The sequence below is a fragment of the Galeopterus variegatus genome, unplaced genomic scaffold (genome assembly GCF_000696425.1).
Source record: "Galeopterus variegatus unplaced genomic scaffold, G_variegatus-3.0.2 Scaffold15450, whole genome shotgun sequence".
NCBI classification, from domain to species: Eukaryota; Metazoa; Chordata; class Mammalia; order Dermoptera; family Cynocephalidae; genus Galeopterus; species Galeopterus variegatus.
Window position 1 is genome coordinate 14965 of NW_007741561.1, and position 9932 is coordinate 24896.

General features: G+C 57.6%; 1 protein-coding gene across 1 annotated transcript in view; it reads left to right on the forward strand.

Annotated features, from left to right (window-relative positions):
- Nucleotides 1-9034, forward strand: part of LOC103582264 (chromodomain-helicase-DNA-binding protein 5) — a gene marked incomplete at both ends in the record, with an annotated part of 23681 nt that extends 14647 nt beyond the window's left edge. Inside the window, 10 exons of the mRNA XM_008563910.1 lie at nucleotides 1096-1302; nucleotides 1498-1709; nucleotides 3886-4017; nucleotides 4102-4210; nucleotides 5124-5315; nucleotides 5398-5598; nucleotides 7231-7368; nucleotides 7457-7578; nucleotides 8335-8508; nucleotides 8893-9034. Coding sequence (XP_008562132.1) covers nucleotides 1096-1302; nucleotides 1498-1709; nucleotides 3886-4017; nucleotides 4102-4210; nucleotides 5124-5315; nucleotides 5398-5598; nucleotides 7231-7368; nucleotides 7457-7578; nucleotides 8335-8508; nucleotides 8893-9034 — 1629 coding nt within the window. The remainder of the gene's footprint in view (nucleotides 1-1095; nucleotides 1303-1497; nucleotides 1710-3885; nucleotides 4018-4101; nucleotides 4211-5123; nucleotides 5316-5397; nucleotides 5599-7230; nucleotides 7369-7456; nucleotides 7579-8334; nucleotides 8509-8892) is intronic.
- Nucleotides 9035-9932: the final 898 nt, after the last annotated feature.

Sequence of the window (9932 nt, forward strand, 5' to 3'; positions counted from 1 at the left end):
GGGGCAGAGTGGGGGCCCAGGGCCTGGGAAGGGAGGTCCCCCCTCAATTCCCCCAGAGCCAGTGGAGGAGATTCTTCTCCTTCCTTCCCATCTCCTCTTCCTCCTCTGCCTCTTGGCCTTTGTTCTCACTAAGGCCAAAGGAATGTTGGCTCTGGAGCTTTTTGGTGTACATTACACCTCCAGAATGCCTTTGTGTGTCATTTGACATCCACAGCTATCCTGGGAGGTGCAGGAAGGGTGGACCCATTTTACAGATGAGGAAACGGGCTCAGGAGGCTTGTACAAGGTTGCATGGACAGTAGGTGGCAGAGCTGGGACCTGCCCTCCCCAAAAGAGCTGTCTCCCTAAATCTGTCACCCCCTACCCCATCCAGAACTGCCTCTGTCGAGGGGCCTCTGTCGAGGGCCAAGTCTGCTCTGACCCATCTCAGGGTAGCGTGCTCAGTGCACAAATGATGGTGTTTGGGCTGTGCATTTCTCACCATTGCCAGCCAGCTGCTCACTGGAACCCAAGCACCCATCTGGACCCCTGAAATGTGTTTCTGGGCTGGCGGAGACCTGGTCTCACTGTCCCAGCCCAGGTGCACACTGCCTGGGTGCAGTCCTGCCCTGCGCAAGGGATGGTGGATGGGGCCGCAGTGTCCACGAGTGCCAAGCTCATGCCCCAGGGGTGCTCACAGGGCAGTATATGATGTGACCTTTTCTCGGGGAGTTCTAAGCAGGCAATGGGGTGGTGGGAAGACCCACGGACAGTTGGGGGGAGTCTTGGGTTCTGCCTCTACTCTGCTGTCCCTCACTGAATGGGCCTCTGTTTTCCCCTCTGTCATATGTGTATGGTAGTGTCATCTCACCCTGGCTCAGGTTTGCCAGGTGCTCTTAAAGGTCACTATCAAGTGCAAACGGCTCACATGGACTCACAGGCCCCTATTGCCTCTCCCTTCTGTGGCCAGCATGTGCAGGCTCCTGAGCACAGGAGGGGGATGTTGTATAGTGGAGCCGGTTGGAGGGAGCTTGTGTGATAGTCTGCCCTTATGGGAGCCTCAGGGTGGGGCCCTGCAGCTAAGCCCTGAACTTGGGGACCCTCCTCTGTCCGCAGTGTCCCCCACTGAAAGGCAAAGTCCAGCGGATCCTACACTGGAGGTGGACGGAGCCCCCGGCCCCCTTCATGGTGGGCCTGCCGGGACCTGACATGGAGCCCAGCATCCCCCCACCCAAGTCCCTGGAGGGCATCCCGGAGAGAGAGTTCTTTGTCAAGTGGGCTGGGCTCTCCTACTGGCACTGCTCCTGGGTAAAGGAGCTCCAGGTGAGGCAGCCGGGCACGTGTGAGCCACTGGGCCCTCCAAGGTTGGTGGGAAGGGGCTGGAACGTGCTGTGCAGCCACCCGAGTGAGGGGCGTCATTGGTGTTGGGAAGGGGAAGCCGAGGGTGAGGGCTGTCCCGCCTGGGACATGGGGGCCACGGCCCATCTCCCGCCGGTAACTTCTGCTCCTGGCGCCCAGCTGGAGCTGTACCACACGGTGATGTACCGCAACTACCAAAGGAAGAACGACATGGACGAGCCGCCACCCTTTGACTATGGCTCTGGTGACGAGGATGGCAAGAGCGAGAAGAGGAAGAACAAGGACCCTCTGTACGCCAAGATGGAGGAACGTTTCTACCGCTACGGCATCAAGCCCGAGTGGATGATGGTGCACCGCATCCTCAACCACAGGTGCGGGCCGGCCGCGTGCGGGCCCTTCCTTTGTGACTGCCATTCAGAACCACGTGTGGGTGCAGCAGGGACAGGAGGAGGCAGCCAGGGCTCCCACCACTGGCGAGTTGACTGGCGGCGGGAGGGGTTTGCGCGCGGGCCCTTCCTTTGTGACTGCCATTCAGAACCACGTGTGGGTGCAGCGGGGACAGGAGGAGGCAGCCAGGGCTCCCACCACTGGCGAGTTGACTGGCGGCGGGAGGGGTTGTCACAAGCTCGCGGGCACACTCATGCACGCGCGGGCACACTCGTGCTGGCAGAACAGCCCTACGGTCATATACGTAAAGCGCAGACTTGCAGAACGGCCTGTGAAACTTGCACAAAGCGGGACCCTCAGTGGGTGGGGACCCTCTCATTCCCGGGCTCCTGCTGAGTGAGGGTTGACACCTGCAGGAGGGCTCTGAGGACCAAGGTAGGTCTGAGGTGCGGGGGCGTGTGCACGTTTCCCCCAGGCTATAACAGCAGCTGACACTACTGAGTGCTAACTACCGCAGGAGGTGGGCATTTTAGTTTGGCTTCTGTTTTACCGGTGCGAGAATAGGCACAGCAAGGTTAAGTCACTTGCCCAAAGTCACACAGCAAAGAGGAGGTAGAACTGGAATTTGAACCCAGTGCTTTCTGATGTCTGGACCCACCTTCTTAGCCACTATTTCTACCCTCAGTGCCCCAGCAACAGCTTTTTGTTGAGCCATCGGGAAAATCCCCAGGTCCCTTAGTCATCAGAGGCTGCAGAGGAGTCTGGCTTTGATTTGTAGACACTGGGAGCTCTTGCTGACTCTCGAGCTCAGGTGCTTGAGAACTGACAGCTGCTGACAGGTGGGCCTTGGGGCGGCCAGGGTGCCTGTCGTGACGGCTGGATCTTTGCGCCTTTCATCCCGGCCTCGACTTCACTGGCTCTGCCTTTGACGGGTGTTCGGATCCGGCAGCCTTTCCTACTCTTCCGCAGGTGTCCTGTCGGGCAGTCGTCGGGCAGAGCAGGGGTTACAAACCTGAGCCAGATGCTCAGATTCCAACCCCGGCTCCGCATTTTCTGGGCTTTGTGGCTCTGGGCTCCCTGGGCCTCTGTTTTTCTCATATAAAATGGGCTTGCCAAAGGCTTGCTACAGGTGGCCCTCAGTGAGGAGGGGGGCTATGGAATTTGAAAAAGCTGCCCCTTTTGACTATGAATTGTCCCCTCTTCCATCCCCAGACCTCACCGAGAGTGGCCCTTACAGAGGGTCAGTTCCTGTGGGAACCTGAGCTCACATTGAACTGACCCACGGTCTTTCTGTTTATTCAGTGCATACTGAAAACATAAGTGGCAGTTTTTCTCTCTGCCTCCAAAGTGGGATACATGAGTCTCCCCCAGATTTATTCCCCGAAGGCTGCATAATAACCAATTATTTATTGAAAAAAACCCATCAGTTTCCATGGTGACTGGGGATTGGTCTTCCTCTTAATGGTCCCCAGGCTAGCTGCAGCCACTGCTCACATGATCTGTTCACCTCGCCACTGCCATTTAGGGGAGCTGTGGGTCCCCCCGGCCCCGTAGCACTCCCCTGACCTGGCTGCCCAGTCAACTCAGGCTGGGCAGAAGGCCCTGAGGCTACAGTAGCCAGAGCTAAGCCATGTGCTGCTGGGCATGGTCAGCGGGTCCCTGTGTCCCTGGGGGACTTTGGAAGAGGCTGTCCTACCTACAGGAATTGCATCTACTTTGCAGAAATAGGCCTCTTTGGATTTTTTAAGTTAAAAAACAAAGTCCGTGGGCAGGGGAGAGAACTTTCCAACTTAGAAATTCAGAATTCCAGTGTCCAGACCCCATGACGGGATGGGATTCATCCCTGCAACAGAGGCCAGAAAGGACGCTGAGCGCTGGCTCTTGGCTCCTCTGTTGGTACAGCCTCTCAGTGTCCCTCTGCCACTCTACCACTTAGCAAGCACCCTCACCCGCTCTCACTGGCTTTGTGGCCTTGGCCTTGGCCTCCGTCTCTCTGGAGCTGCTGCCCTGGTGTCCTCCTCCTGGCTGGGCCCAGGACCCAGGGGGGTTGTGGGCGTGAGTGGCTTTGCATCCTGTGAAGTGCCCTTCATCAGACCCACGCTGTGGCCACCATCCCAAGTGATCCGCCCCTCCCCCCGCCATCTGTTCACTGTGTTGCAGCTTCGACAAAAAGGGGGACGTGCACTACCTGATCAAGTGGAAAGACCTGCCCTACGACCAGTGCACCTGGGAGATCGATGACATCGACATCCCCTACTACGACAACCTGAAGCAGGCCTACTGGGGCCACAGGTGGGCTTCAGAGCTCAGGCTGCCAGGCATGGGCCATGGGGCCTCCTCCTGGCCTGAGCTTTGCTCACGGATGCTCTTTCCCAGGGAAATGATGCTGGGAGAAGATGCCAGGCTGCCCAAGAGGCTGGTCAAGAAGGGCAAGAAGCTGAAGGACGATAAACAGGAGAAGCCGCCTGACACGCCCCTAGTGGATGTGAGTGGGAGGGCAGGGGAGCAAGGGGTGGGGTTGCCAGGGTCGCCCTCCCGGGCTGGCTGTGGGGGAGGGCACCTTTTCAGGAGGACTCTTCTTGGGCACATGGGGTCACGACGGTGCAGCAGGGGTGGTGGGAAGGGCCCGCTCACGCACACGGCTGCCGTGCCAAGTACACGCCCTGCCTCCCTGGGACAGACCTAGGGCTGTTCATTCAGCAAAGCTCTCTGGGGGATCTACCAGTTGCTGGCCCAGGCTGGCACTGGGGGGACAAGAGTTACTGAGCCCTGGGACCCTGCTTCAAGAAGTGTACCATCTTCCAGGGGTCCACACAGAATATGGGGGGCCTGGCCTGGGACTGTCAGATGCCTGTCAGATACCAGGGAAAGATGAATGGGTCTGGTTTATCGGGAGGACTTCATGGGGGAGGTGGCCTTGAGCTGCAGGATCAAGGCAAAGCACAACGTTCCAGATCAAGAGGAGGCAGCCGGTTATGACAGGCCTTGAGAGGACCCCAGACGTGCATTCATTTTTTTGTTCATCCAACAAATAGCGAGTGCCCACCATGTCCCAGGCACTTTCTGGGGTTTGGAGGAATCAGTGAACAGGATCAATGTGGGGATGACAACCTGGGCTCAAAGTCAGAGAATCCAACAGTTGGGAAATTCCCCCTCTAGGAGAAATAGAGGGCCGCTATGGGAGGGCATTGTGGAAGCACCTAAGCCAGGCCTGGAGTCAGGGAGGGCTTCCTGGAGGAAGAGACATTCCAGCCGAGACCTGAATCACCAGAGTTAGGAAGGCAGAGAGGAATGGCAAGAGTATTCCAGGCAGAAGGAATTGTGTGTGCAGAGGCCTGGATGGTGGGCTCTGGTGGCCCAGGATTTGGGGTGGGTCTGAACCTTTACCTACCCTGCAGCCCACGGTCAAGTTTGACAAGCAGCCGTGGTACATCGACTCCACGGGTGGCACGCTGCACCCGTACCAGCTGGAGGGCCTCAACTGGCTGCGCTTCTCCTGGGCCCAGGGCACTGACACCATCCTGGCCGATGAGATGGGCCTGGGCAAGACGGTGCAGACCATCGTTTTCCTGTACTCCCTGTACAAGGAGGTGCGTGGGCCGGGGTGTGACTGGGCAAGGGTGGCAGGTGCTGGCTGTGGGCGGTGGCGTCACTGCATCACTCTCTCTCCAGGGCCACTCCAAGGGACCCTACCTGGTCAGCGCACCCCTGTCCACCATCATCAACTGGGAACGTGAGTTCGAGATGTGGGCGCCTGACTTCTACGTGGTCACCTACACGGGGGACAAGGAGAGCCGCTCTGTGATCCGTGAGAATGAGTTTTCCTTTGAGGACAATGCCATTCGAAGTGGGAAGAAGGTGTTCCGCATGAAGGTGAGGGCCCCTTGTCTCCAGGGAGGATCCTGGAGAGGCGTCTGGAGCCCTGTAGTCCTTCAGGGTCCTTCCACCCGGGCTCCCATGGAGGTGAGGCCAGTGGGCTGGTGCAGCAGAGTTACCAGCTGCGTCGGTTTCCTGTGGCTGCTGTAACAAAGTATCCTGACTGGGGGGCTTAAAACAGCAGAAACTCTCTCCCAGTTCTGGAGGCCTGCAGTCAGAAACAGGTGCTGGCAGGGCCGTGCTCCCTGGGAAGGTGCTGGGGAGGGTGCTTCCTGCTGCTTCTGGCTTCTGGTGCCTGCAGGTGTGCCCTGGCTTACAGCTGCGTCACTCCGATTTCTGCCTCTGTTATCACACAATGTTCTCCCTTGTGTCTGTCTCCCGTCTTCTTATAAAGACGCCACTCGGATTGAAGGCCCACCCGAATCCAGAGTGACCTCATCTTAACTAATTACATTTTCAAAGACCCTATTTCCGAAAACAATTCCAGGTGGACATGAATTTTGGGGGGACACTCTTCAACCCAGTGCATCACCAGCTGTGTGACCCCTGGTGTCATGTGGCCTCTCTGTGCCTTGGAGTCTTCTCAGTAGAATGGAGGTAGCAGACCCACTTCACAGAGTTGTTGGGAGGTCAAATGAGTCAGGAAGCGCTGGGCAGGGCCTGGCCTCTCAGACTTCACTGTGGCCACCAATCCCCAGGGGTCTTGTTAAAGGGCAGGTTCACATCCAGCAGCTCTGGGGTGGGGCCTAAGATTCTGCATTTCTTTTCTTTTTTTTTTTTGGTGGCTGGCCAGTATGGGAATCAGAACCATTGACCTTGGTGTTACAAGGCTATGCTTTCACCAACCGAGCTAACCGGCTGGCCCAGATTCTATATTTCTAACAAAGTCCCAGTGGATGTGGATGGATGGTTGTGGCCCCCAGATGGCACTCTGTGCCCTTAGTAAACATTAGCGCTCATATCAGCTACAGGGGTGGAGGGTGACAGTGGTCACTGGGCATGGGCAGGGAGCAGGGGGCTGAGGACCTGTCCCAGGGAGGTGGGACCTTGCATGAGTAGAGGCTCCAAGCCCCAGCATACGCTTCACTGTCCCATGGGACTTTTCTTACAAAACACAAATTCAACAACAAAGTGATTGTGAATTTCAGATCTGCAGCTGCAGGCATCAAACCCCAACTGCAGGGCCCCTTTCTCCGCTGGAATCCTGGGCCTGCCATTTGTGAGCCATGGGCACCTGGGAGAGTTCTCCAGCCTGAGGCCCCATGAGCCGTCCAGGGGGATAGTGACCACGTAGCTCCTCAGGTTCTCTAGGACGAGGTGCTGGGCACAGGGCTTGCCCCAAGCTGCCATTCCAGAAGCAGCAGCTGCTACTGTTAGTAGCAGTAGTCATGGCAGGATTTATTTTTCGTTCTCCACGACAGCGCCCTCTCTTGTACTGTACTCTGGGCCTCAGCTGACCCCTCTGGTCAGTGGCCAGGGTCTTCCTCTCCAGTCCCAGGCTGGCCAGGCTCTGGGGCTCCTGGGAGTCTTTGTGGGGTTCCTTCCGCATCTCCTCCTTGACTCTTTCTCTTGAGACTCTCGCCGCTGTGCCCCGGCTGCCTCATCCCAAATGCTCCCCTTTCCCTCCAGAAAGAAGTGCAGATCAAATTCCACGTCCTGCTCACCTCCTACGAGCTCATCACCATCGACCAGGCCATCCTGGGCTCCATTGAGTGGGCCTGCCTTGTGGTGGACGAGGCCCACCGGCTCAAAAACAACCAGTCGAAGGTAGGTGGTGCTGGCTGCAGGGTGGGGTGCCGGCCACTGGAGCCACCCTGTGCCCCTGACGGGCCCCCTCTCTTCCTCCTCCCCCAAGTTCTTTAGGGTCTTGAATAGCTACAAGATCGATTACAAGCTGCTGCTGACGGGGACCCCCCTCCAGAACAACCTGGAGGAGCTGTTCCATCTCCTCAACTTCCTGACTCCAGAGAGGTTCAAGTGAGTCTCCTGGGAGTGGCTGGGGAGGCAGGGCTGGGGGACCGGTGGAGACGTGCCCCTGAGACCTGCTGGCTGGGCCTCGGTCTCCTCATCGGTAAAATGGGAGCATTAGTGGAGCTCCCCTCAAGTGACCGTGTGTGGGAGGGGGCGAGGCACTGGCCGCTCACACCATGGTTTTTCCTCAGCTCTGGCCCAGAGACCACCCAGGGGCTCCTCCTGCGCTCCTGTCCCTGCCCCCCACGCCCAGCCCATTGCCTTCCCTCCGCAGAGACCCGCAGGACTGATGCGGGCAGCAGTGGTGGGAGGCAGAGGCGAGGGCCTGGGGCCGTGGCTGGTGGAGAGAGGGACGAAGCTCCTCGTTTTCACCTCTCCCGCCTCCTGCTCAAAATAGGGGTTCAGGGTGAAGAGTGCTGATGTGTAGATGTGAGGACAGGTGTTGGCACGGCTGGACGGCATGACCTTGGGCACCTGTCAGCCTCAGTTTCCTTATCTGTAATGTGGATCATGGTCCTGGGGCCTCATGTCCAGGCAGCTTTGAGGATGGGAAGGTGTCCTGTGTGGCCGAGAGAGGGCTGTGACGTGAGGGGTGGTGACACAGGCCTGGATAGAGACCAAGACGATACTCAGGGCAGTACCAGGGCTCCCCAGCCCCCCCAGCCAGCCGGCCTGCCCCACCCCAATCCTATTCCGTCTGCAGAGGGCTTGGGCCTACTCCGGTCCTTTGCTCCTGGCTCTTATCCAAGCTCTTTGTTGCAGCAACCTGGAGGGCTTCCTGGAGGAGTTTGCTGACATCTCCAAGGAAGACCAGATCAAGAAGCTTCACGACCTGCTGGGGCCACACATGCTCAGGCGGCTGAAGGCTGACGTGTTCAAGAACATGCCGGCCAAGACCGAGCTGATCGTCCGTGTGGAGCTGAGCCAGATGCAGAAGTGAGTGGTGGGGCTTGGCCACCCCGGAGCAGCCTGCCCTTCTCCCCTGGGCTTGTCTCCCCAAAGCCCCGACCTGGCCTTCCTGGGCTGCTTCTCAGGGTAGGTGGGAGGCTCTCCAGCCCCACCAAGGCCTTGGCTCACCTTTGCATTCATCCCCTTCTTGGGACCTCTTCTCAAATTTTAGTCCCAAAGTCTGGGGCTGCTCAAGTTCTCGTACCTGGCTGGGTGACTCTCCAGGCCTGGGGCTTTGCTTCTCGGGCTCCCCTGGGTCTCTCTGTGAGTGCTTGACCTCTACTCCCAACCTCCCTGAAGAGCAAGAGTGCCCCCTTGGAGGCTGGCCTGGCCCAGGTGCACCCAGCCTGCCCTCCTCATGCCCCACTGCAGGAAGTACTACAAGTTCATTCTCACGCGGAACTTCGAGGCGCTGAACTCTAAGGGGGGTGGAAACCAGGTGTCGCTGCTCAACATCATGATGGATCTGAAGAAGTGTTGCAACCACCCCTACCTCTTCCCCGTGGCTGCTGTGGTAGGTTCTGCATGGTCACCATGTTAGGTTCCCTGTGGTCTCCATGGTCAGTTCCCACAGCAGCCGTGGTCGGTTCCCCGTGGCCTCTGTGGTAGGTGCACGTGGCTTAGGCCCTCAGTGCCCCTAGTCCTCCCTGGGAATGTGGACCTGGAGGTGATGGGGGTCCTATTGTGCCAAAAGTTTCTGAAACCTGCCTCTGTCCACTGCTCGGGCAGGTCCTTTCCTTCCCTTGGCCTCTCCCTGTAACTGTCAAGTAAGGGAGCATCGGGTCACCCCAAAGTTCCCTCTAGCCTCAGCATCGTGGGACTCTGGGGCAGGGTTCTGAGGGCTGATCTGGCTGCACTCATACGTCAGTCACTGAGGGAGTCCAGAAGGCCTGGGCTGGGGCTCGGCAATCGTGTTTATAACCAGCTCTCAGGGTGGGCCTGAGGTGCAGCTGTGGGTGAGACACTGGACCCTGGAATCAGACGCGTGTGGGTTTAGATCTCAGCTCCAAGAAAGCTAATGATCCTCCCTGAGCCTCAGCTTATTCCTCTGTGAAATGGGGCAATAATAGCATAACTTGGAAGGTGGTGGTGAGGGTCAGAGGAAAGTCCACCTAATGTGTCATTGCAGAGGGCTCGGGGCGTTGAGTCCTTAGTAGACATCAGCCATCACGTCATCTAAGGTTCTCATTTCACTCTGCTGATTGCTTCCTTTGCTGTGCAGAAGCTTTTTAGTTTGATATAGTCCCATTTGTTTATTTTTTCTTTTGCTGCTTGTGCTTTCGGGCTCATGTTCATAAAGCCTATGCCCAGACCTAATTGCTTAAGTGTGTCACCTATATTTTCCTTTACTAATGTTACAGTTTCAGGTCTTATACTTAAGTCTTTAATCCATTTTGAGATGATTTTAGTGT